The following is a 27476-nucleotide window of genomic DNA, read 5'->3' as shown; positions in this document are numbered from 1 at the left end:
TTGGATTTGGGCCGAAAATTGACAACAAATAAGTCGGATTGGGTCAGGACTGGGCTTCAACCGCAGCTCGGACCGTTGAGACCTCTATTTCATGGGGGTTTTTTTCCCCCTGGGTAACCTCTCTCTCCTTCCAGGTAAAATTTCTGACCAATTAGAGAACAGCAATGCATGGCATTTGTTTACAATTTTGGACTGCTTGAACTGTTACCGTGCGAACACAAACAACCCCCAAAAAAGAATGTATGGGTTTAGTTGCTGAATGGGAACAAAGCAAACTAACCACAGGTGTGAATACAATACGCCCTAAGGTTTGAAAGTTTGCAAGGGATCTTTACTGAACTGGTTTATTGCATCGTAATAAGATGAAAAAATCATCTCTTTATGATGAACCAACATGGAATCTCAATAATGAGCTCTCAGCAGCTCAGGAGGTACAGTGGGTTACACAACCCCACCTTCTTTTTTAGTAACATGTTTATTTGTTTTCCCTGCAAAAACTGGGAAAGTATGTATAGTACTGTGACCTTATTTACTTTTTTAGGCCTTGAGTGTAACAACAGTGCAAGGAAAAAACATATTGATACAGATGGGCCTTCTTGGAAAAGAGTAAAGTGCTGAGTGAGCAACGGAAACATAAAAGAACAAGTAATTCAACATGCCCCATCTTCAATGGAAGCAGCATTTGGACACATTTCAGACTATATATCCTGAGGGGAAGGAGCAGCTCTATGAGACTCAGATAACCTGCAGCTCAGATGGGATTCCACATATTTAGTGTGCTCCTCACAGAAAAACCTGCGGCAGAAATATAAGTGCTCCTGTTTGTAGCATCTTGAGACACTTACAGGACCAAAAGAACCATTATGTCTTCAGTTCTACCTGGGCTTTTACTGGTTTTAAAAGAAAACCTGTTCTACCTGGAGCCAGCAGCTTATCTCCTGTCTACAGGAGGGTCAACTGTCCGTCCAAAGGTCTTTCATTCTATATTCCATCTCACTACAAACACACAAATAGTCAGTGCAGCTGCAGCATCTACGGTAGGACAGAGTATCTCTTTATGCCATTGTACATGACTACCACAGCATAGCCCCATGCATTTGTGTAAAAGCAGCATCCAAAGATGAAAAAGCTTTTAACCCCTGGGGGCTGCAAAGGTAAGCAGAGGAGTCTCTATGATTCAACAGCTTGTGCTCAGAACCACTCACCAGCTTTTACTCTTTCAAGTTTTTTTTTTAACCAGCTCAGGAAAAGACCACAGGATAAGTCCATTAAGTGGTGAACAGCCACTGGGCTGGATGTGTACGGCAGCACGGCCCATTTACAACAAAAACCTAAAAACATCACCACTGTGCTTCTCTTTCCATTCACATGCTTTCACAGAGCACTGAGGGCAGACACGACAGACCGACTGATGGATTTTTAGAGGAGCTTGTCGTCAATCAGCATTCACTCCCAGGATGCGTCACTCTGCATGAGTCACAGGTATTTGTGGGCTCCAGCTCTGATCAGCAGGGACGTCAACATCACACAGTTTCTACCACTGTAACCACATCTGTCCAGCATCTGGCTTTTACACCACAAACACTGTGATTTAGCCAATGAGCCATCAGTCTCCAATACTGACAGTAAAACTCATAGTAATTAAAGGTCCAGTGTGTAAAACCGCAACGCTTAGCGTTCAGTTCTAGATTGCAGCACTCACTCGCTCGCAAAAACCGCAAAACATACTCTCTGGCTGGCTGGATTTGCCGTACGAACATGGCGGCGCAAGATGGCGACACTCTCTAAAGCAAGACCCTTGTTATATGTATATATAAAAGAATAATTATAAGGCTACGAAAACCTAACAAACTATATTTTATAGCGATTATAGTTTAGTTGCTGAATGGGAACAAAGCAAACAAACCACAGGTGTGAATACAATACGCCCTATGGTTTGAAAGTTTGCAAGGGATCTTTACTGAACTAGTTTATTGCATCATAATAAGATGGAAAAATACGAAAACCTAACAAATTATATTTTATAGCGATTATACACTTATACAAATACATTCATGGGTAGTATATTCAGATTTTGCAAATAAACCTTGACAATTATTACACACTGGCCCTTTAACTTTTTCATGAATATTGTAGTCTTTTATAGGAGGGACAGGGGTTTTTGTACCTTTCTCAGTGCGCAGCCTCTTGAAGGAGTCGGTCTTGGAAAGCCCTGGGTCAGAGATGACTTTGGAGCCCAGCTTGACCGTCAGGTTGATGGACTGGTAGCCTTGTGGCAGCTTGCGGTCGTACAGCAGCGTCAGCAGCTGGGCCAGGGTCATCTCAGGCGGGAGGGGCTGACCTGAAAGAGTCACATCGACAACACACTTCAGACGTGAACTTTGCTGCGGACACCTTCACCTCTTTGTGTGTGGTCAGTACCTGGAAGCAGCTTGTGGTAGAGGTGGAAGACAGGCACACTGATGGTTTTGGCTGAAGGGTCCACACCGGATGAAGCGGTCAGCTTGTCACTCATCACGCGGCCCCTCCTTGATGGAGGTCGGGGAGGGGTCGATAGAGCTCGCTTGGACTGGGACTTCAAGCCTGATGGCAGAGATAGAGCTGTCACAATCATGAAGTTTTAGTTGGAGATTAATTGCCAAACAAATAATTGTGATTAATGATTTAATTGTCTTTTTCTAATAATTTTATGCCACTATTACAGTAAGTCTAAACATAGATTAATAATACACATACACCTTATGAAGAAGAAGAGGTTATGCAACTAAATCCCTGATGCTAATGTCAATAGATGTTCATCGAAATGCAGTTATCGAATATTAGAAATGAAGCTCCTCAAGATAAACAGTTTATGGCTCCACTTATGTGCCATTAAACCACAGAACAAGGTGGCGCAACATGATGCCATTAAAAGAGGAGCAGCCAAACGACAAGGAAACTTCTGTTAGTTCCACCCAACTGTTGTTATACAGATGATTGGAAATCATTTTAACCGTTATAGCTCAAATAATTGCAATCAGGTGATTATGTAATAATCTAGGCAGAAACAGAGAAACATCTAGGACATGAGTGGCTGTTCAATAAAAAATGTTTTACAATGATCGCAACAGCTGAGCCACTGTCTGTATCAAATCATTTTGAAGCCAAACCACAGCCATGTTTGTCAGGTCTCTGAGACAGGATTTAGTGAAAGACCCCAAAAGCTCCAACACCCTAAACTAGTGCTGTCAGAACATTGCGTTATTAACGCGTTAACGCAAATCAATTTTAACGGCCTCAGTTTTTTATCGCGAGATTAAGGCCGTGGACACACCGGACGTGGAAGGGAAATTTAGAATAGATCAAAATGTGCGATTAATCACGAGTTAACTATGACATTCATGAGATTAATCGCGATTAAATATAATCCATTGATAGCACTACCCTAAACATGTCTAATAACATGTCTGACTAGCTCTTACTATCCACCTTCACTGCACTTCCTTCCCTGATCTCCTTCACTTATTAAACAGACGTAGTTCTTAGTGGGGGTGCGTGCTGCTGCAGTGGGGCCTTACTGATGTCCCTCACTGTAAGTCACACACGTCAAGATTAAAGTGGCTGCTTTAAATGAGTAAATGTTTCCTCACAGCCGAGACTTCGGAGTGTGGGTTGTAAATGGACTGCGCTTGTATATCACTTTTATGTCCCTCGTTGCACTTTACAATACACGTCACGTTCACTCGCTCACACATACATCACATCTATACCTCAAATAAAAATATAATCAAAATCAGAACTCAACCTGCTCCACAGTCTAACAGACCCAGACAAACCAGACGAGACCCTTTGTAACAAAATGTGTGTTTCTTTTTAAACCACTCACTTCACTGGCTGCAGGCTCTGTTGACTCAAATAGCACTGACTGTTTTAACTGATCCTTTCTGCAAGAGGACAATCTATACACTTCCACTTTACTCTGGTGGCTATGTAGGGCATTTGACATTGTGTATTGTGTGTGCATGGAACAGAACCGAGCACCTGAGGCCACGACGACACTGTAGTTGTCTTGGAAACCGCTGTCTGCTTTCATCTTCTCCCTCTCCTCGTGGTTCTTCTTCTCCTTGTCCTCCTTCTGCTCGTTGATCAGCTTGGCTGTGATGCTGGGTGTGTCTGTGTGGAGGAACAGCAAACTCAGTTTAATCACTTCTTTAACTTTCAATCTCAAGCTGAACTGCACTGTTCTGCACTTTTCCAAATTAATGGCCACTGAGGGATAAACATATCAATTATGTATGTGAAAGATTAATGCAGCAACTGTTGTACAGTTCTTTAATCACTACAGGTCCTTGCACTGACCAAATTCTGGTTCAGTGTTTTGCAGTCTGGTTCATGTTTAGGAGTTTTCTTCACTGGAACATACCTGACACCCGGTCCAGAACTTCAGCCAGTGTGGTGGAGATGGGCAGGTGGAGGGTGCGATACTTATGGCCGGCTCCATACATGGGATGCTGGATCATGTGGCTGGTGGCATTGATGCGTCCTTTGTATAACTGAGAACAGAAGAAAAGTGTTTTGGGTTAATGTCTTAGAGAAATACAATGACAGGCTGATCTTCTGGAAAGACATCGTGAGTCAGATGATTTTAACCAACATGTGATCAGTAATATGAGGGATGAATCTATTGAAGAGACATTTCATTCTCTCTTCAGTGGAGAGGAGATGGTGCAGATATCCAACTAGAGGAAGTTACCCACCGGACATGGAGACTGCAGGAAGACCGTGACCTTCTCGTCCTCCAACATGAGCTGCAGGAAAAGCCTTCGAATGAAGCCTGAGATGTTTCCAGAGATGGGCACGTTTCCTCGCTGGGGTGCAGACTGGAAGAGCTCACAGAGAACCTGCAGCCAGAAAACACAGGTTTACAACTAATACACAGACCGATCAGTGCATCTGAATGACAGAAGTGAGCAGAAGTAATTGAAATAGCTGGTGTGGGGTCAGGTGTGAGCAGACCTGCGCCATGAGTCGCTGGTTGTTGGGGTGGCAGGAGATGCACTGGAGGAAGAAGGCCACGGTGGCGTTCTCCAGCGCCGTCCTCTGCTGGGTGGTGAGACCTCCGGCTTGGCTAGAAGACGCTAGAGAATAGCGTGATCCTGAAAGGTGCGGCTGGGATGCAGCGGAGGCCCCTGCCGATCCGGAGCTCAGCGGCTGACAGCCCGCGTTGGCGCCGGCGCTGGCACTGGAGTGGCAGAGCAGGAAGAGCAGCGCGGTCCACAGCGGGTTGACCTCGGGTCCTCCTAACCAGTCTTTCATGGTGTGACTGTTGCCCACTTCCGTGAGGAAGCGCAGCACCGGGGCCGACAGCTCGGCGGGCAGCGGGGGCCGACTGTGCGAGGACGAGGAGGACGAGTGGTAGTGGTGGTGGTGGTGTCGTCTGTCTGCCTGGGCGGCGGGCAGAGGGAGGTCGGCGCTGGCCAAGAGGCCGACGCAGAACTGCGCCAGGCTGCGAACCAGCAGCGAGGGCAAGCCCGAGTCCAGCAGCTGCTCTATCGCCCCCGGAGACTGGGAGGCGGCGGCCAGCGTGGTCAGCTGCGACTCCGACAGGTTAGCGGGGGATCTGGCGTGCTTGGAGTCGTCCGTAAGTCCCGAGGCGCTGGTGTTGGCGTCGTGCTGCTTCTTGCCGTCGTCGGTCATGGACAGGCGACTGTGCTGAGCCTGAGAGTGGCTGGCGCTGGGCGCCGACACGATGCCCATCCAGGACATGAGCAGGGAGAAGTAGCTGGGATGGATGTGGCACATGGAGCACAGCAGGCTGTCCACCGCCTTCTTCAACACAATGTTGCATGGCAACGACATGGACCAGTTGTACAGGAGCCTGGAGGGACAAGAAAGGAAAGAATCAATCAGGAATTCATGATGTATATTTGGATGTCTGTACATTCAATTTATATTTGTTTTGGTGCCTTTCTTATAACTCTAGTTTATTGTTTTAGTTGTTTGTATGTTTGCTTTTTGTTTGTTTGTTTGATTTTCTTTGTTTTTTGTCCTGTCATGTGTACTTTTGTTATCTCTCTGTTTTTTTGTTTTAATTTCCAAAAAATGAAATGGAAAAATTCAATAGAAAAAAATGATCACAAAAAAGGAATTCAAGATGTCAGCCTGTGACTATCAAGGCAAATTCATGATAATGGAAGAAAGTTACTAAAGTATTTACACAGTATTCATTTACCTTCATTATTCAACAAATCATATTCACATTAAAGTTTCTAAACCTGAATTTATTGATAATAAAAGGGGCGTCATATAGTCCTCACTGCAGCCGGCCCCCGGTTCAAATCCCCCAGTGTGCCCTATGCTGCATGTCATTGCCTCTCTCTCTGCCTCTCCATTTCCTGTCTATCTCTACCATTCTGTCAGTTAAAGGCAGAATGCCTCTAAAAAAAAACCTTGAAAAAAAAAAGACAAGTCCATTTCTCACATAGTCATTCAAACCAGTGATTCCATGTCAAGGCTCCACTGTAGAGTCCTGCATTGTGTATGATGTCCTTTCACACACACAGAATTTCCCTGATTCACTCACTCAGTCCAACATCTCCCAGCAAAAACAGAGTAAAGACATTTTGACTGAATGCCACTGAATTGATTGACCGATTGGCAGCTTTATTTGCTTATTTTTTCTCTTCTTTAGAATAAAAGGACGAAAAAAAAGAAAGAGGAGGCCATTTATTACTAAAATGTATGGACTGAATTATAATTTAACTAATCCTTGTATTAATATTTATATATGTATGATGTGGTGATAAGAGAAAGACTCTTACTCAAAGAGCTCTCTGTTGAGCAGTGCGGGGAGGTCGTAGTCCACGGGCAGCTCGTAGCTGTGCCACAGAATGGCTGCCACACAGTGGAGGTGGGAGGGGGAGGGCATGAGGAGGCCGTACTCCCTCAGTGAGGCCGAGGAGGTGCCGGCCCCGGCGTATCCCATCGGCCCGCTCATCTTGTGGGCTGCTACCCGCGAAGAGTCATGTACCCACTGGAGGAGTGCCTGGATCCTGAAGGGTTCAATACAGAGCATTGTCAGCGGAGTGTCTGTAATAGCACTGTTTCTCATTGGCTGGTTTTCGTCACCGAGGCGCCGACAGGAAGTTAGCGTACCTGTCTTTGGTCCCTGAGTCCTGTGTGGTTCCCAGCTGGTACAGGATGTCGATGGTGGAGTCGGAGGAGAGGCCGTTCAGTCGGCCGAACAGCAGAGGACTGTTCAGGTCTACACAGAGACACAAAGACAACAACTCATCTGTTACCCAGACAACAACAGAAGGCTGGAGGAGGAAATGAAGTTAATCACAATACAACTACCTGAACCTGAAACCTGATACTTTATGACCTGCATTCATTAAAGTCTGTCTGACTGTTTAGGTGTGTGTCAGTGCGTAGAGACATGATGCTGATTGTAAACAGGAGAGAGAATCTGAGTGGAGCTACAGAGGGTACATGTATGCACGTGACGTCACGGTACTCAGAATCCGCTGCAGTTACACCCACTGAGTGGCAGAGCCGGAAAAATGTTAAATCAATGAAAGTATCAAACCGGTTATCAATATGTCTAACTTTGTCAGCATGTACAGCATGCATTTCCTAACAGAACTGCAAAAAATCCTTAGACTGAGTTCAAGAACCTGTTTTCAATGACGGAAAGTCAATTCACTCAAAGCTTTTTTATTTGATTGATAAGCTGTGTTTACTGTTTCAGGTGTCATAGTTAACTCTAATACGTCCTAAAGTTTGACATGTCAGAGTTTTTCAGTATAGAAGCAACTCAGGTTTAAGTGTCGGGAGTCACTTTCTGGCAACATGTTTTTCCTTGGACCAGATGGTTTTGTTGAGCTGGTACGGATCATTGTCCAGTCCTTCTGACCTCGATTTGTTTTACCCGGTTCATCCCAAGGTCTGTTTTGCTACTCAGTCTGAATGAAAGGGGCGTGGCCCAGGGGAACATGATGTAAACACATACCCTCTATTAACATGAAGTAAAAAGATGTGGGTGTCAGATTTACTTGTTTTCAGCTTCCCCTGATGCTCATTTAATCTAGGTTAACTAATAACTGCACTGATTTATGTGTTATCACATATTTTCATGATAGATACTATGATAGAAGATACTATGGTTTTATCACCATGTCCTGGACATTTGTCCCAGTTTGATTCTCAAAAACATCTGCATTTTTGGTAATGATTATAGAGAAAAGTGTGTTTTCTCAATGTTGAAATATTTAGAGGCAGATTCCTGATTTTTCATTTTTCTGTATTTTCAACTAACCTGTGCATCTGAATAAAGCACTCTCTTATACTTTGCATTTCACTTAGCTGAAATGTAACTTTGTTGCTGATTATGCAAATCAGCTGTTAACATGCAGCAGCAGCAGCGGTGCAGCTTGTGGTGACTCACTGGCCGGGTCGGTGCCAGAGGCGGCACAGTTCCTCAGCAGAATATCGATGAGCTTGAGTCCGATGCGGGTCGACTGCAGGCCGATCTTGACCAGCACGGCCTCGATGTTGGGGGAGTGCATCCCACAGTAAGGCGACATGAGCAGCGCCGCGCAGGTCTGCAGCAGGTTGGCGGTGGGCGCCGCGGCGCTGGCCATCATGGCCTCCAGGTCGCTGACGTGCGTGAGGCAGTGGTGGAGGAGGCGGAGCCACCCGATGCTGCACAAAGAGGGACAAGGTCAGAACAGAACAACACATGTACACAGGAGAGGATGACATTTTTCAGGAATTCCCACGGGTCACATGACTCCCGTGGGATGGGAGTCAATTTCACCTCTAATCACATGATTGGGCAAGAGCGTGAGTAAAAATTAACGGGAGCAGAAGGGAGCGGGAGCTATGACAGCAAAATTAACGGGATTGGACGGGACTGTCTGAAAACCATGATGCATTACATTTTATTTCAAAATAAATCTATATCTGATTTTGAACATTTCTCCCAAGCCTTGTGCTTAAAATCACCGTCGCCATGTTGTAGTTTTCATTCAGCCTCACAACACTGCATCACAAGAGAAAAGAACTACAACGAAGAAATTAGTACTACATCCTGTAATGACCGTAAAAACCACTCTCTTTAACCAAGGATGGAGGCAGACAAGTGCGAGTAGGCGAAAAAAGTAAAACAAAAACACCCATCAATCATTGATCGATTGCATTTGTGTTCATCACTACTTTGGTTATTAGTGGTATTGGTGGTTTTGTTTAAATGGGAAGTATTGAAAGAGGGTCCAGTGTTAACTAAGGTAGACATGGTGTGACCATGCACTGTAAAATTTTAACTGCGGTAGAAAAGCTGAGCAGGATTGGGTGGGAGTAAAAACGGATGGGAGTGGGATAGGAGTGGGATGGGAGTGGGATTGTGTTAAAGGTTTGGTTTGGGATTGGGACAAGACGGGATTATTTTTTGTGGGAGGGAGTGGGATTGACTTTAAAACCCTCCCTCAGGATTGGGCAGGACTGGTATTTTTTCTGTGAGAGTGGGAAGACGCGGGAGTCAAAATCCACTCCCGTGTCATCCTCTAGTCTAAAGCAAGCGTGGGTCTCTGGTACCTGGTTTTGGAGACCTGGTCCTCAGAGGGCAGGAAGGGGTTGTTGACCGTTGCAGAGGAGGTGTTCCCAAACGCCGTCAGGCCCAAGAGTTTGATCTGAGACAGACCCAGGGTGCTGGCATCACGAGGCCGGTGCAGCCTCAGGCAAACGGCCGAGGCCACCTCCGCCTTCAAGAGCTGGATCTTTATGTACGTCAGGCCGCTGGTGATGACGGGCGTGGAGAGGGGCAACATGTTGACTCCGTCAGCGCTGATCTCCACGGAGACTGAGGACGGGCACGCTGGTTTTACAGAGGAGGAGGAGAGGGTGAAAAAGAAGAAGGATGAGATTTGAAATAGGAAACATTTTGTTTAACTTAGCATCATTTGTAAGGAAAGACAAAACATTTGATGTCAATTAATGACTTGAATACTTCAAACTTTTCCCCTGAAAGATTAATAATTGGTGCTATATTAATAGATATAGTAATGTAATTATATTTTGACAATATTTGATTCTACACATTCATAGTGTTGTAAAATTATTGAATGTATAATAATCGTGATTATTTTTCTGACAATAATCGTACCAAGAAAATCTATAATCATGACATCCTCATCCTACCTGAGACCCTGATTGATTTGTACATATTAAGAAGAAAATATTCCATGACTGAAATGATGTTATTGAAACGATGTGTCAAGAAGGGGACAGACGGACTAACCTGACTGTCACTGACACAGAGACATAAAACCTGGAAAATGTGGATGTTGTGAAATGTTTGAGCGACTGTTGTGGAAACGCTGCTACTCACTGGCTAGAGAGGCCAGGTGAGGCTGGATGTGCAGCTCCTTGAGCAGCACGGCAGCAGGAAGGTGGATGGTGAGGTCACACCAGGCTTCCTCTGGCAGGAAGATGTAGGACCAGGCTGCGGAGCGCGCTCTGCGGTGGGGGGGCGTGGCCTGGAGGAGGACCTCCGCTGGCTGGGCGGTGGGGCTGCTGGATGTGATGGTGCCTGGGAAGGACAAGCAGTTCATTTAGACTGAGAGCAGAGTGGGTGGGGGCTGGTTATTGGATTGGACTGGACTGTACTTTATTGTCCCGAAGGGAAATTTGTTTTGGGCTCTGAGCCACTGCAATACACAAAACAATACATACAAAGTACTTTCACACAGTTTACACACATTTAAAACAGTGAAGTGTGCTTCCACTCTATACAAATAAATCAATAAAATCAATAAAATCAATAAATACGTAAAACTGATCAAAGCAGCAGCTCTTTAGTTAGAGTGCTATGTGTGCAGTGGTTCAATACGGAGAAAAACTAAACCAGTAGAATAAAACCAACGGTTCATAAATAAACTAAAGTGCTACATTCACAGTGTTTGCGTATAGAAATAATAAAACAATAAACCATACAAAAATGGTAAAACCGGTCAAAATAATAAAACCTACAGTTCTGAAATAAAGTGCTACATACAGTATTACTGTTTAGTGCCTTAATGGCAGAAGGGATAAATGAGATCCTATATATGTATTCAGTCTACTTTTTGGAACTCTGAGCCTTCGACCTGAGGGCAGCACATCAAATTCTGGGTTGAGGATGTGTGTCGGGTCTTTAAAAATCTTTTGTGCTTCTCTGAGAAGTGATTTCTCATATAGCAACTTAAGATAGTTCTGCTCCTCCCTCCCTATGATTTTCATGGCGGTTTGAGCCAGGTGTGCAAGTTTAGACTTCGCTAGTGCCGAGGTATTGCCATACCATACATACACTCTAAAAAATCGTCTGGTAAAATAAAAACATAATCTTGTTGTTCACACCATACAGCCTGAGTCTTCTCAGGAAATACATTCTTTCATCTTTGAACAGACTCAGGTAAAAGTTAAAGCACCTAAAGGGGCAAAGTTGTGGAGTCCCTCTGCGTTGTCCGGTTCAGAAGTCATCACTCTGGCTTTCAGGTTTCCGTCTGCAGCCTTCCCAGGGCCCGAGTCCAAGAACTTCATGATGGTGGACACCATGCTGCGTGCTGTATTCACAATGGCCCTGGTGCTGGTCACCATGTTGTTGCAGATCAGCTGTACGCCACCTGGTTAGAGACAAGACAAGGTTGTTAGGTTCAACTCATGTGCTCCTGTATTCAGCCACTTCAACTCTGACACTAACAGGGTTTTTTAAATTAGCCTGAGTTGGTCCTTACATAGAAATGATGGGGAAGTATTAACATGCAAGTAACTTTGAACAGATATTCTCTTCATGGTAATAATTTCAATAATTCTTGAAAGTATAGGAAGTATTTTGGTGTTTTGATTGACGCCAGTTGTCCAACCTCTGATAAACTTGGAAGGATAATAATAAAGCCTATACAATGTTTTCCTCCATTAATTTAGTAGCTATGCTGCTGGGTTATGAGTACTAAAATTTCACATACTCATCAATATCCATTAATTACTAATGATTCTACTTGTGCATTATGAGAGCATGACATCGTCTGAGATAATCTTGGAATTCCAGGGCTTTAGACTGCCCCTAAATGGGGGTATTTTGCGCCTAAAATTTTAGAGTGTGCAAGTAAATCTTTCATTTAAATTTGCTGTTTGTTTTTTTTTCTTTTAACACTGGTGAAACGTACAAGGGGAGAGACCAGGTCGATGTGTGTGAGGATCAATGAGTGAAAAGAAAATGTGAATATTTGCTTTGCAAGTCGATTTACAGTGTGCGCCTACATTTTCTGCTTACACTTACAAAAGTTTGTCTGGAGCCCTGAATTCCCACTCCCACACCCTCTCATTCATCAGAATTAGAACCACCCAGCCACTACATGATGCCAACAAAATGCTCCTGTGTTAGTTTTTTTTTAGGCAGTGGTGAAGAACCTACCCATATCATGGAAGGCCTTGAGAGCTTCACTGGTGTCCAGCACTCGCAGGATGAACCACAGAAGAGGCTCCGACAGCTGACACGTGGAGAGAGAGCCCTACAAAATGTAGAATTAAAAAAGCACTCACTGTGTTTCTGGCTATTTCAGGGTATATACTGTACAGGAATCTTGAAGTTAATTCTAATACCTTTTTAAGACTTTTTCAAGACCTTCTCAATATTTTTCAATACCTCACTGCCACTTCAAGCTGTAACCATTTACATCAGTGACACTTTTAACTTAACAGTTTTAGTTTGTGATAAAGACTATAGACCACTATGATGCAACAGAATTCAAAATAGGCTGGGATAATACATCAAAGGCAAAGTCTATCAAAAAAAAAAACATTGCTCCCCTCTCAAAAAACAAAAACAACAATCTTCTTTTCTTTTTCATGTACCAGTTCATCTTTGTTTTTTAATAAAATGAATAAATTCACACACTTTTACAATGTTTTTTAGGACTCAAACTCTTGAACAGCCAATTCAGAAAAAATACCTTCAAAATTTAAGACTTTATAAAGTCGTGAAAAGACTTTTTAATACTAACGGTCTTAATTTTCCCAAAATTGATTTATCACCTTTTAATACTATTCAAGACCCTGTGGATACCCTGTATTTGTTGCAGTTATGTAAGGAGGGATTTAAACAGCAGATCATTAAAGGCCGAACAGCGCGGTCTGATTCTCACCTGTCGACCCATGTATCCACAGGCCATGTAGGTGAGGATGGGCTGCAACATGACCTGCACCGACGTGGCCCTCTTACTCAGGGTGGTGAGGATGGTGAAGAGGCCGTCGCCCACGGAGATGGCGTCCAGGCCCCCGTGGAAGTTCTCGTGTTTGGTCAGGTGGAGACCGCTGGCTCCTGTGGGACAGAGGGGACAGAGGTGAGAGGGGGGAGGGTCAGCTGGCAGCAGTTACACTCATTCACATGGTGATCATCGCTCGACTCACCCACAAATCAAATCTAATTATTGATCAACTCATCCCACCACCAGCAATCTATCAACACCCTGTCAACTAAGAGGGCTTCATTGGTGTGATATGTCCAGTAGAGCAGGAGTATAATAATCCTTTGTGCTGTCATTTCCGGACATGTGTGGGGGGTGTGTGTGTGGAGTTTTAGGAGGTGATATGGTAATGTGTTATGTTGAGCAGGTGTTGTTTGTATTCTTAAATGTTGATTGTTTATGTCTGTATATTTGTGACGCCTGGAGTCTCTTGTCTGTCAAAAATGAACTTCTCCCAAGGGAGACAATAGAGACTCATCTTATATTATGACTGGGTATGTCAATAATTAATCAATTATCCATTAACTTCCATTAAAATATGTAAATATTAAGAAAATATTATCCAAAGACATACAACGTTTTACTTTTTCTTGGAGATCTGTTAGGAAAAATACTGAATACATAAAGTAATTCTTATTATCATCATTATTACTGTTATCATTAGGGCTGTGTTTAAAAAATCAATTTTCCGATGCATATTGATCTTCATTTGAAAGATCTGTCATCGATTCATAAAATCCGTAGATCAATCTTTTACTGTAGAGTTGCATTGTTTACTTCTGGAGTGGGTCATGTTAAATAAATGTGCATTATTCTAACTGCTTTTGGGTCAATTTATTGTAAACACAGGTTAGAGAGTTCCATCTTTATACAGTTTGCAGCATTAGTTCTGTGGAAATCTCTTTCATAACCAAGCAAAATTGGTTTTAAAACTGAAATATCTTAAGGATAATGTTGTACACTTCGATTTTATTTTATTTTTGCATTCTTGTACATGTTGTTGGTGCATGCTGTGATTGATATATACCCATACTCAATTCAATTCAATTTATTAAGGATAGCCCCTTGAGATTTCGTTTAGTTTTCGAGGGGGTCCAACACAGATAAATTAAAAAAAAAAATTGGAATGGATATCCAGCACTACACATTAGGGCTGTCAGTTTTTAGAAAAATGAGGTTCGAACGATTATTGAATGACCCGTAATTCGTTCGGATATATTCGAATATTGACAGAAAGTAAACTGGCTCCGCTTCTCGGCTGTTCGCGGCCCTTCCGCGTCCGGTGGACGTTCCGCGGCGCTATGCAGGCACCGGGCACTGCAGCCAAAGACGGTAAATAGAGTATCTTTGCTGCAGCCTGCATATCGAGCAGGTCATTACTGCTCGAATACGAACTTTTCCCCCCACATTCGAACGAATATTCGAATGTCGAATAAAAAGTGACAGCCCTACTACACATTTGTTATATTGAGAAAACTTCAATAAACAGATCTTGAATTAGAAAACTGAAATATCTCTATCTATCTCTAAATGAATCGGTATCAGATTGAATCAATCCAGTGAATCAGTAGCGATACTCAGCGCTGGTTATCATCGTCCCCATGACACTGACATGATGAGCTGGTTGGTCCATCTTACCTATGATCATAGCCATGGCGCTGCTGTTGCACTGGCCCAGTGCCGACAGGATCTGGCTCATTATCTGCTGATTGGCCAGCACCAGGTCGGCCACGCCGGCCGGAGGACCCTGGCTGGACGCCGACCCTCCACTCACGCTTTCCTTGCTGCCGCAGACCTTCTCCTCGTCGGACACGCTGCTGTCGGCCGCCCCGCTGCAGGCCGGCGGCAGCCGCCCGCTGAACTCTCTGTCTCCGGACAGAGGCAGCTGCACCAGGACGTTGACCAGCTTGAGGAGGTCGAACATCAGCTGGTCGCGCGTGGTCTCTCCGCACACGGCCTTCGCGTCTCCCGGACGAATGATGTTGGCGAACAGGCCGCCGAAACAAGCGCGGGCGCCCACGGAGCTGTCGGAGCCGCTGCGGGACACCACCTTGTCAGAGCAGGTGATGTAGTGGTGGACCAGGAAGGTGATGGACTCGATGACGGCCGAGATGGTGGCCACCGACACCACCTCGAAGTTCTGCTCCAGAGTGAACTCCAGAAGCTTCACCTGAGCATCCAGCGGACCCTGACCCGACTGGAACGGACCCCTGCAAGTTCAACAACAACCGTTAGTTCCCCGAGGAAACTTCTCCTCACTAATCGTGCGGCGGCGGTAGACTACCTCTCGGTGGACAGGATGTGCATGAGTTTCAGCAGGAACTCGCTGAACATCTGGGGACAGGTGGAGGACAGGTGGACCTGCAGGCGGCTCAGGAACTCGTGCATGGCCTGGGTGGCGGTGGGTCCCACCTGGGAGGTGTGCTGGCTGGTCCCGTTGGTGCTGCTGCCGGACAGGAAGCGCACCAGGACGTGGACCAGGGTGGGGTCAGACACCATCTGCTGAGCGGTGCTTTCCTGAGAACTCATCCCACTGCTGGAGGCTGCAAGTTCACACCAGGTTCAGACACATTGATGAACATAAGTTTTTAATAAGGCCATGCTAAAATAAAGGCTTTTACTATTTCAGTCTCAAGAGGGCCTCAGTTTCTGCTACCAACTTTTGCAATGGGATCCCCACACTGAAGGGGATCCCATTGCAAATCCATTTTCTTCCTATTTTAAGTGTATTTTTTGGGCTTTTTGCCTGTAATCAATAGGATAATGGGTAGACAAGAAATGGGGAGGCAGAGAGAGGGGGAACAACATGCAGCAAAGGGCCACCAGATCCGGGAATCCTCCCCATGTTTGGTTATGTTATATTATGTTTTGTGTCTTGTGTCCAGTTGGTACATACGTATGTAATGTTTTGCATACTAAAATAATATGAAAAAAAAAAAAAAAAAAATTCCAAAGGAAGAAATGAATAATGAAAAACATTCCTAACATCACAAAACACCCTGATAAAGTATCTCAGAGGACTTGATTCATCTGTCATACTGCAACAAGTGTGTACTGACCGCAGGCAGACATGTTGGTCATCAGAGTGAGAGAGTGCAGCACCAGACACCACGTCCTCAGGGATGTGTTGGGATACCAGGCCAGCACAGACAGGAAGCTGCTGATGGATGCTGAACACACATACGCACACAGAGAACAATGTGAAGCAACATCAAATTCAGCTTCTACAGCTCCACAGCACAGGTTCAGAAGGAGTGTGTGTGTGTGTGTGTGTGTGTGTGTGTGTGTGTGTGTGTGTGTGTGTGTGTGTGTGTGTGTGTGTGTGTGTGTGTGTGTGTGTGTGTGTGTGTGTGTGTGTGTGTGTGGTCCTGACCTTGGTTGAGTGGAATGGTGGGCACTCGGCTGGCGTTGAACATAAAGATGTCTGAGCCGCTCTCTTCGTTGGAGCTGGAGCAGGTGTTGAGACTGAGCGTCAACCACAGCTGCAGCAGGGACTCCAGCTGAGACGGAGGACACACTCACTTTACAACAGTCAACAAAAACACTTTCTATCTAAAATCCAGCGCAGGATAGTTTCAACAGTTATGGACGAGGTTTTCTGTTTTTGAGGGGGACCAAGTGGGTTTAATGTGATGGAAAGAGTTAAAAGGAATGGGTTCAATTAATTCAACAAAGTTAGAGATTCTGGTGTTTGTATGTGTTATCAGCAGCTTTAGTCGACTTATCGTGGAATCTTGTTGTTTTTCCCTCATTGATTCATGATCTCATGTGTCTTTTTCAGCTAAAACACCCAAATAAACACATTTAATTCTTCAGTTGACATGAGATAACAACAACAGGATTCCTGTGCGTCGACTTTTCAGGGTCACCCCTACAAATTACAGTTGTAATGAATTACACTACACTACAGCTGCGTCTACCAAATCAAACCACACACACAGTAGCTGCAAAACAACAGTGCTTATGTTGCAGAGTGTAGACCTCAATCCAGTCCACAAGAGAACTGCTGCTCACTGTACAGTAGGTCCACATGAGACTTGTACTGATTGTGAAGGTGAAGGATGAATCCACATAGCTTCAGGGATAAAGTTGGTTCCTCCAGACATGTTTCCACTGAATGTATTAAATGTGGGTTATTTTTTCAAGTGGGGCCAGACCTGTACGTGGTGGACCTGCAGCATGGAGAAGAGCTTGTTGAAGCAGGCGCTCAGCATGGGGATGGACGAGGGCTGGATGATGAGGCTGCTGCCTGGAGGAGATCCTCCTCCATGGAGCGCTCTCAGCAGGGAGTCATCAGTCCCATTGGAGGCCTGGCTCACTGGAAGTCAGAGGGCAAACGGGTTCAGTTCAGAGCTTTATTGTCCTTCCATAGGACATTTCATTTGCAGTGACAGTGCAACTAACACAACAATGTCACAGTGTACAGCACAACCAAACTTGATTAGAATAATCCTAAAGGAATCCTAAAAGAACAGAAGTATCAAAAGAGTAAAAAATTATATAAAAGATGATGGTAACACTTTATTTTAAGGGGTCCTTGTTCCTGTGTATCTACCTAATTAATTACAGTGTAATTACCTATGTAACCGTATGTAATAACATGTACTTACATTGTAAATACATAGTGTATTTTGGTGTACTTACAGGTCCTTGTTACACTTGTAATAAGAAATGCTTGTGCAAAGAGAGAGGCCACTTTGGCATTTCTTATTACAAGTGTAACAAGGACCTGTAAGTACACCAAAATATACTATGTATTTACAATGTAAGTACATGTTATTACATACGGTTACATAGGTAATTACACTGTAATTAATTAGGTAGATACACAGGAACAAGGACCCCTTAAAATAAAGTGTTACCAAGATGATCGCGCAAATTGATTGCACGTGGGCAAAGGAAACTTTATACCCATGTGTTCCTGCCCTAGGTTAAGGTATCTTATATTGGTAGAGAAATGAATTCCTCCAACAATGGGTGATCAGAGCTAGACAGGATGGACTCGTCTGTCAAAGATCTCAAAGAGACAGAGCTGCTGCATGCCAATTATCTTACTGGCTTCTCTCACAGATGATTTTTGTTTTTAACCGACAGGTTTTCATAAAATGAGATTTAGCAAAAAGTTCAAACTGACTCGATAAAAGATCTGTAGAATGAAACCGTTAAGGTCTTAAGATTTCAGTCTGCGTAGAAAGTCTAATCTTTGCAGGCCCGTTTTGCAGATTGTTGAAGTATTGAGGTCATGTGTCAGATTTTAATAATTGTCCACAAGTATTTGTATGAATCAACCACTGCTGTACAGTTTATAACGGTTGGGTGAGCTGGTTGTGGTGTTTTCCTCAAATAACTGACCATGTCCTTAGTTTTTTGAACATTTAACTGCAGGAAACGCTGTGACACCACTCCACAAAGCCAGGCTGACATTATTAGATCAGAGAGAACATTTTGTCTACAGATTGAAGAACAGACGAGCAGCGCCGGTGTAATCTGGTTACCTGTGGTGGAGCTGGAGGTGAGGGCTTGTAGGATGGAGTCAGCCTGGAGAGTTGCCATCATTTTGAGCATTAGCTCAGCCTGCTGCTCCAGGCCCACTTCCAGCCGGGCATCCAGAGCTGCACAACGTAGAGGTCATACAGAAGGACATGAGAACGTGCACAGCAGAGGAGAACATGATGCTTGTGTGTGTAAATCTCAGGCTCCACTCACCTTGTGACACAGACACTGACAGACTCTGTGATCCTGGCTTCTCTGCTGCAACTGGAGGTTTGGACACGGGGATACCAACCCCTCCGATGTACGGGTTGTACCCGTACGTGCCATAATCAGCACCCCAGTAGTCATACCAGGTGCTGCTTATGGGCTGAGAACAGACAGGAGAAGGAGGGGGTGGGAAACAGAGGATTACAGTCATTCTACTGTGAACGCCAAGTTTACATCACCTCAAAAGACATTATCTCACTCCTCCTAGAGGGGCAGACTCAGGTTCAGTTTAATTTGATTCAAAATGTGACCGGGCTGTAGGTTTAGCATTCAGCTACAATTTTTTGAGTACAACAAAGATGAAAATACTTTTTATTAAGTCAAAACTATTGAATAAGTCATCAACTTTTTTTTAAATAACAGACTTTAATATAAAAATTCTAGTTTTTCCTTAAAGCAGAAGTAAGCGGAATGTTTGTGTTAATAGAAGTCTTAAATAGTTCTATCTTCCGACAGCAATCACTTCTATAGAGTGTTTGGTCTGAAACACGGGTCTGTCAGTCACTCTGCTCTGCTGTAAGCCGAGGAGAAAACTTTCCTTGTATCCTACAACCTTTATCCAATGAGGAGAGAGAACGGCATAAAGGGGCGGTCCTCTCTGTGTGTGCAGCCAAGGGATGCGCGTGAATGTGGTGACGTAGGGACGAGGGCGGGGACTGCTAACTCCATCGGCTGACAGGAAGTTAGCCAAAACGACCGGATCGCTTACTTCTGCTTTAAATTCTCTATAATATAAGATAGTCATGTTTTCTACATTTAATAAAAGACAGAGACAAACAGAAAAGTAGAATAGAAGATGATCAACATACCTTAAACACTTTGGCAGCGAGTGGATCTTTTTCCAAATCAATATCTAAAGGATCAATATCAACATCCATCAGGTCTTGTAGCAAGTCAAAGTCTATGTCTTTATCTTTTTCCAAAGATGACAGAGGTGGAGCACCTTTTGGATAATGAAAACAGCTTTAATATTGCCAAGCAAGCACACTAGATCCATATACAAGCAAGAAACATTCTAAGCACTTCACTGGGCAATTTTAACGCCGATCAACATATATTAGCTTATATGCTCTTATTCTGGAGGGACAGTCCAGACACATGACACAGTAGCTACTAAAGTCAGTGTGACCAAGCTGAACAAGCATCAGGTTTCTCCAGTGGAGTGTTAATAACACTATTATCAACTATGCCACAGCAAAATACACTATGACACTATTACCTCTAATTTACTCTGAAAGACACAACATGAAAAAAGAACATCAACAGTTTGAATTGTGATGACAGACAATGTGAGTTCATATCAACATGTGTGTGTGTGTGTGAGTGTGTTACTAGGACGGACGAGGCTACCCACGCACTTTGGAATACTGAGGAGGTCGCGGTTGTACCTGCGATTATATCAGGTACCAGGGCCTCATCAATGCTCTCTACCAGGGGGATGGGTGCCGGCTGGGGCAGGGAGTCGTCTGAATCAGCCCCCGCTGAGGAGGACGATGCCCCAGCCTCCTCACCCACCGCCACGTCCTCCATGACGTCCAGCGAGCCCGGAGACAGCAGTTCACCTGAGACCATGACAAAGTGACACTGAAGCCTTCGTTTATAGCAAGCAGTCTACTATACAGTATACATCTATCTATCTATCTATCTATCTATAGATCATCATCAATAGCTGCTATGTTGATGAAAAAAGGGGGTCCTCATATGGAGCCTTGGGGTACACCGCATGTAAATTAGTTAGCAATGGGGTAGACTGTTTTATTTAATCCACTGAAGTTTTTGTAATATTGATCAGTATTGTACTATACAACACAACAAATAGTGCAAAGTTCACTTTTAATCACTTGCTCTGTTCAACCAATCACTGGAACCATCAATTTACTGCTCTTTTATTTTGAAAAATAATTTGTCACCACCAAAATAGCTGCAGATTACGGTAATCTTCTGGTGATCACATAACTGACTGCAGTTCTGTGCACATATTGTATAATGTAAATATTTATATTTATATGTCATTCCATACCCTGTACTTCTGCATATTTATATCATGGTATCGTATCTAATCTAATTATGCACTTCTGATTAGATGCAATCTGCATTTCATTGCTTTTTACCTGTGACATGTGCATTATCATCATAGTATTTTTCATTAGACTTAGACTTTCTTTATTGTCATTACACAAAAAAACAGTGATTTTTATGGCAAGAAAATGTCGTTGCTTGGCTTCCGGAGAACACAGAATTATATTTTACTCCTTTAATTGATAGGAGGGTAAGAGAGACAGGACATAGGGAAACAGAGAGGGGAATGAAATGCAGCAAAGGGCTGCAGAGAGGAGCTTAGCCTCTGTATATGAGGCACCTGCTCAACCCAGTGAGCTGTACGACGATCTAATTTATCAACATCAAGTTAAATAGGAGATTGAAATGCAAACAGTTTGTATCAGACTCAAAAACCAGTCAGAGAATTACGTAACACTAAACCACAGGAGGACAAACCGTACCTGCCAAGATGTCCTGTAGCATACACGTGAGGGAATACTGTGCCCACGCGCCCCCCCAGGAGATGTCCCCTCGGTTGAAATCTGTCCCAACAAGCAGCAACAGCAGGCGCTCCAGCTGGTGCTCGGACACCACCTCACACAGGTGGATTGTGGGTCTTGTGGCGTTGGCTATCCTAGCAAGGACCTGAGTGGGTGGGAGCAGAAGAATCAGTACACGAGTGTCTGCGGTGAGGACACACTCCTGCATGTGGATGCGTCAGATACCTTGCAGACAAAGAGCAGCAGGTCAGCGTGGCAGGTGAAGTCCATGGAGAGGAGGAAGAGGGCCAGCTTCTGCACCACGGAGATGCAGCGTTCGTGGGACAGCGTGAAGGGCAGGGGTTCCACTTCTGGGGCTTCTTTGGCTGTTGGGGACTCTGTGTCTAGTGTGGAGCGGGGCCATTCGGCCGTCCGCCGCAGACGGATCAGGTCTTTAAAGTGCTGGAAAAGAAAGAGTGGGTCAACACATCAGTATGCTCTGCTAGATACAATACTATTCCAATGCAATAAAAACAAATACAGAACAATCTTTCTGTAATAGATCTACAGACTTTTCTGAGTGGATGGTATTTTTTTTAATTATTCTGTATTTTATTTTTTAGGTGGTATTTAGATTTACATTTGATTCTGCTATTTGATATCATCATCAGGAGTCCGCTGGCAGGGAGAAGGTGGGTGGGTAAAATTTGATCAGAACAAAGTAGGGATGTCACGATTTTACATTTTCTTGGTACGATTTAGAGGTCGACCGATTGTGGATTTTTAAAGGCCGATATAATAACGATAGTTTGGAGCAGGAAAAAGCCCATTAATTGACTGATATCACTCACTTTTTTTTAAATACAAATGACAGGCTAACATTTATTTTCCTACCAATTCAATGTTATGTTAGTTAAATGGACCAGTATCTGAGCATTTACCTTTATTTTGGTGCACATTTGTCGATATGGTTCCGACATAATCTTTTTTCAGAAGCGACTGTATTTAGGAATCTTTATGATTAATTAATTGTGGCGTTTAATACCACGGTTAATTGTGAAAACAAGTAATTGTGACATCCCTAGAACAAAGTCAACCATCATCTTGTCTCTGTGTTTTGTGATGTGCAGAGAAACTGAAAAACTTAAAAAAAGAAAAGAAAAAAAAGGAAAAGAAAAGAAAAAAGAAAGTGTGATGAGCTGCTCACCTTGGACGTGGCTTGCTTGAGCTTGGCCTGTTCGACCAGCAGTTTGTAGGAGGAGCCTTTGTTGCTCTGGATCTTCTCCTTCTCGATCTGCTCCACCAAAGCTTTCTGTTTTGCTTTCAATAGATTCAACTGCTACAATAAAAAGGGCACGATAAATGCAGGCACTGCAGCAGCAATGTAGATCAAACAAAGACAAGAAAAACATTTCTATAACACTAATATCACACTTTTTGCTACATTCTCCTTGGACCTTGGTTGTTTATATTCATCTAAGTATATATTAGTGATTGTGTGTGTGTGTGTGTGCTGGAATGAGACACGTTTACCTGCTTGTGGTGGACGAGCTGCTTGCGGATCTTGCGGGAGTAGAGTCTGTCCAGGCTGCTGCTGCTTTTAGCCGACCGGCTGGAGTTCTGGGACTGGAGGCTGTTATTGATGAAGCTCCACTGAATACCTGAAGGAGCAGCAGCAACAACACAACACTCATCACTTCACTGCTGTGGGTTACATTTGAGTCAGATCACACAGAGACACTGGATGATGCATAGACGGACGAGGGAGTTGTGCCAGATTAAGCTGTAGTGTATTGCATGCGAGTCATACAACAGATTTTCAATTAGCCTATTGAGTGAAGATGGGATCAATATTTTTATTCTCCTCTTCATTTGAAAAACTTAAAGTTTGTGCTGTGAAATACCTTTTTCAACCCGTTTACACCTGGCATAAACATGCGTCTCGTATCCAGGTTCTATCTGGATACAATTTGACCTGATAGCATTTACACCTGGTATTAAAATGTGTCTCCAGTGTCCACATTGAGATCCAATCACATATTTGCGCAGGGAAACCAAAAAAGAAAAAAAATAGTAGAAGAAAAAGAGAAAATGGTAGCCAACTGTGAAGTTGCGCTATTGTATGCAAATTTTTTTTTGCTTTTGAAGCGGTGGAAGAAGCCGTCTTCAATATCTTGAACGTTGACAAAATGTTCAATGTGTGTTGTAGGGTTGCATGCAGATACAGGACACATTACTGTTTACACTTCAATGTAAACAGTAATTGTTAATTGTCCAATGCGGTAGTGTAGGTGACCTGTACATTAGTGGTTCATTTGCGTCATTTCAACAACTACAGGAGAAATATGGTCTGTCAAAAAGTGATTTTTTTAGATATCTCCAAGTCAGACATTTTGTAAGGACACATCTGGACCATTTTGAAAACGCCACCCCTGACAAGCTAGACAGGTGTCTTAGAGAGTGCACGAAGGAGAGGAATGCAGTTTCAGTTATATATGATTCATTTGAGGAACTAGATCAGGTGAATACGGAATACATAAAGGAAGGCTGGGAAAAAGAATTGGGTATGACGATAGCGGAGGATATGTGGAAGGAAAGCCTGAGATATATCAACACTTGCTCCCTAAATGCTAGACACTGTCTGATCCAGTTTAAAATTCTGCATAGGCTGCATTACTCAAGAGTAAAATTACATAGAATATTCCCAGAAATATCACCCATCTGTGAAAAATGTAACCAAACGGAGGCAAATCTACTTCATAGCTACACACTATGTCCCAAACTAGAACATTTCTGGACAGCAGTGTTTTCATTTTTCTCAAAAGTCTTCAAGACTACATTACAACCTGATCCTCTCTTGGTTATACTAGGGACATCAGGGAACACTGGGAACCTACAGAATATGCAGCGCCGCCTTTTATCCTATGGTCTCCTCTGTGGGAAAAAACTTGTTCTCCTCCACTGGAAAAAAACGGAGACACCTACTTTCAAAGAATGGTTAACGGCACTGACTGATACATTACACCTTGAAAGGATTCGTTATTCTCTTAGTGGTAGGTTGGAAGACTTCAAAAGGATGTGGCAACCGATTATTTCTTTCTTGAAACAGGATGTAGGACAACCTGAGTAGTACTGGGTGGGTGGGACGGGGTGGGTCAGGGAGGGAGTTATTATTTATTTATTTCATAAATGTATTATTTACTTATTTTTGTATATTTCTTATTTTTCTCCCATCTATTGTTTTTCATTTATTTACTTATTCGTAGGACACCTTTGTTACTTATATTACAAAATATTGAAGCATTGCATAAACCAAGATGGATGTATATGTGATATACTGTCTGCTTCACAATAAAAACATTTGAAACACAATTGTTCAATGTGGTCACAGTGTGTCCCTGACCACCTTCAGAAGTGGTTTAACCGATCGGATCCTCAATGTGTCTTGGATGCGTTTACACCTGTACTTTCATGTGGTCAAGGCAGCTCTATCCAAATGCAATCTGATGACTGAGAACACATAATGCCAGGTGTTTTAAACTGTAGGTGGTTTACCTGTGAATGATCTCTCCCTATCTTTTCCGCCAAGGTGCTTCTTTGCGCCTGAGGCTTCGTCTTCTATACTGGCCACATAGTCCAGCAGTCTAGAAACCAGCATCACCACCCAGCTGATCATGGGGATATCCAGAACACCTAGAAACACAAACACACACACAATAAATAACCTGACGTGCACATTCAGAGACACTGTGTAACTTTCTTTCCTCCTCTGGTGGTGGTGGTGGTTTCTTTACCCTCAGTCCTGCGCTGGGCTGCAGCTGCTGGCTGCTGCAGGGGAGAGAGCAGGCTGTCCAGCAGGTTCAGGAGACCCTCCAACACGCCGCTGTTACTCAGGGATCTTTGGCCAATGCAGGACAGGAGCATGAACACCCTGGGATGGAGAGAGGAGGAAAATACTGCAGTTAGTAACCTGAGATCCACCTGTGTCTCAGGTGTTTGTATGGGAATATCCTGTCCACACAGCTCCTGCAGGACTGAGGCCTAGTCCACACCAGCCCGGGTATTTTTGAAACCGTGAACATATGTTCCCGGTTGTATGTCCTGTCCACACGCAACCGTGCTTTTGGAACCCTGAAACCGTGGTTTTTTGAAACCGGAGTCCAGGGTGGGGTTTTCGGCCGGGGTTGGTTTCACCGGGTGCGTGTGGACACTGCAACCGTGATTGTTCTTCTCGTTTACGTCATAGCTGCACACGTGCTGATGTAAACACTGCCAGCCCCAGAGGTTGTTTGCAGCGGTTTGCAGAAGTTGACGTGAGCTCGCAAAAATGGAGGTGATAAAGTGGATTTTTATTATTTCACTTTTCTTTTTTTTCTTTTTTTACATCCTCTAAATGCTATTTGTATAGTTTTTTGATGAGAAAAATATAACGAAACGGTCGTCAGGGCGATCCTCTTGTCAGCTCCAAACTCACCCTCAATCACAGACCACAGCTGCTTTTCCACACAGCATCATTTACAGTAACAAGTGACGCTACAGATCAGCTGGGCTGCTGCCGGTGTGTTTTTAAATTACAGAACTACTACAGTAGCGCCGCAGTTTCTTATTCCCCACCTTGTTTGATTGAGAGTTTTTCGGGATGATTTTCATGAATGAACAGGCAATAGCCTATGTCACTGTCAGACCGGGTACGACGGGGGGGGGGAGCCTATGTGGAGATGAACGGAACGAGCCAAAAGCCGAAAATGTACGTGACGTCCGCGGTCGATATAAAGTGGATATGTTTCATTCATCCATGTTTTGACACACAACACAACAGCCAGTGATAAAGAGTTGCGCCGCACCGACAGTCATGTGGCTCAGCAGCCAGGTGATGCACACAGCACAACAACACAGCACACAACAACACACAGCACAAGAGTCAAGACACAGCGCAGCAACATGTGCAGGCTGCTGCAGCAGTGCATGTCAAAGGGACACCGCCGAAAATAAAATAAATAGGCTACACGTAGTTTTTAAATTGTTTTTGCGCATGTTTTCATCCATAAAATGACCAAACATGAACACTATAAGCGGATTTCTTGATAACGAATTATTTAAACAGCATTTGTATAGAAATGATTCCGTCCCAAGCCTTTTGATCCATAAGCGGTTTCCACTGTATTTTGATTGGTTAAAACAGCCTTCCACACGTGCATTGCGTCACTTGGTAGCGGATTCCACGGTTGCGTGTGTACGCAGTGTTTTTATTACACCACTCATATGGACGCGGAGCAAAACTCCGGTTTCAAAAATACCCGGGCTCATGTGGACTAGGCCTCAGTCTGTGAAGCTGCATGGAGAGGCAGCAGTGGAGCGTCAGTGAAGCAGACATAAAATCATCTCAGTGGAGTGATAGATTTGCCCTTGTCAATCAGAGACAGAAGAATCATTGATGAGAGTGTTTGGTTGAGTTTTTTGGCACTGAGGATGAAGACAGGCTGTCATCTGGGAAAATATATGATGTTTTTACTTTTTATCACCATGAAGTTCTCATATCTAATTAAAGTAGCAGGACACGCTGCCCTTGCTTTGATGTAATCCTTAGTTCAGCTGTGGTTTACTGTGGTTACTGATGGTAACAGAGTTTCTTATGGCTTGAAGACAAAGTGAAACAGATTAAACTCTTGATGTGAAGCATTTTGGGTTTTTATCTTACCTAAGGGCTTGAATGATGAACTTTCTCTTAATATGTAGCTATGATATGTTGGTTGTCAGATTGTCTGTTGGTGGATTATATGAAGTACTTAATTGTATCTTTTTTGGCTATGTATTTTTTACTCTACCTCTTTTCATGTCCTGTTTAGGGGATCTGATTTGTAAATATATATTTCTTACTATGGCACCTCAGCTTTTGAATTACCTGTTATCTGAAGCTGCATTCAGCTCTATTGTC

General features: G+C 43.7%; 1 protein-coding gene across 8 annotated transcripts in view; it reads right to left on the bottom strand.

Moving 5' to 3' along the window:
* birc6 (baculoviral IAP repeat containing 6) overlaps positions 1 to 27476 on the bottom strand; it is a 139704-nt gene that overhangs the window by 70178 nt on the left and 42050 nt on the right. For 4 of the 8 annotated variants that reach the window (XM_083987807.1, XM_083987812.1, XM_083987809.1 and 1 more), the window contains exons 31-59: positions 25336 to 25472; positions 25097 to 25234; positions 23075 to 23202; positions 22749 to 22880; positions 21788 to 22003; positions 21524 to 21707; positions 20381 to 20584; positions 19832 to 19965; positions 18969 to 19122; positions 18758 to 18874; positions 17420 to 17580; positions 16636 to 16762; positions 16322 to 16432; positions 15547 to 15805; positions 14901 to 15472; positions 13161 to 13336; positions 12431 to 12527; positions 11445 to 11639; positions 10367 to 10567; positions 9574 to 9853; positions 8426 to 8682; positions 7135 to 7243; positions 6801 to 7031; positions 4996 to 5857; positions 4737 to 4880; positions 4403 to 4532; positions 4021 to 4152; positions 2422 to 2583; positions 2168 to 2341 (exon numbers count right to left, since the gene is read on the bottom strand). In XM_083987807.1, the coding sequence (XP_083843933.1) occupies positions 2168 to 2341; positions 2422 to 2583; positions 4021 to 4152; positions 4403 to 4532; positions 4737 to 4880; positions 4996 to 5857; positions 6801 to 7031; positions 7135 to 7243; positions 8426 to 8682; positions 9574 to 9853; positions 10367 to 10567; positions 11445 to 11639; positions 12431 to 12527; positions 13161 to 13336; positions 14901 to 15472; positions 15547 to 15805; positions 16322 to 16432; positions 16636 to 16762; positions 17420 to 17580; positions 18758 to 18874; positions 18969 to 19122; positions 19832 to 19965; positions 20381 to 20584; positions 21524 to 21707; positions 21788 to 22003; positions 22749 to 22880; positions 23075 to 23202; positions 25097 to 25234; positions 25336 to 25472 (5924 nt within the window). The remainder of the gene's footprint in view (positions 1 to 2167; positions 2342 to 2421; positions 2584 to 4020; positions 4153 to 4402; positions 4533 to 4736; positions 4881 to 4995; positions 5858 to 6800; positions 7032 to 7134; positions 7244 to 8425; positions 8683 to 9573; positions 9854 to 10366; positions 10568 to 11444; positions 11640 to 12430; positions 12528 to 13160; positions 13337 to 14900; positions 15473 to 15546; positions 15806 to 16321; positions 16433 to 16635; positions 16763 to 17419; positions 17581 to 18757; positions 18875 to 18968; positions 19123 to 19831; positions 19966 to 20380; positions 20585 to 21523; positions 21708 to 21787; positions 22004 to 22748; positions 22881 to 23074; positions 23203 to 25096; positions 25235 to 25335; positions 25473 to 27476) is intronic. The other 4 variants (XM_083987813.1, XM_083987814.1, XM_083987811.1 and 1 more) reach the window with 3 other exon arrangements.

The sequence above is a fragment of the Trachurus trachurus genome (assembly GCF_905171665.1).
Source record: "Trachurus trachurus genome assembly, chromosome: 15".
NCBI lineage: Eukaryota > Metazoa > Chordata > Actinopteri > Carangiformes > Carangidae > Trachurus > Trachurus trachurus.
Note: the sequence above shows the minus strand (reverse complement) of the source record. Positions and strands in the feature narration are given on the sequence as shown.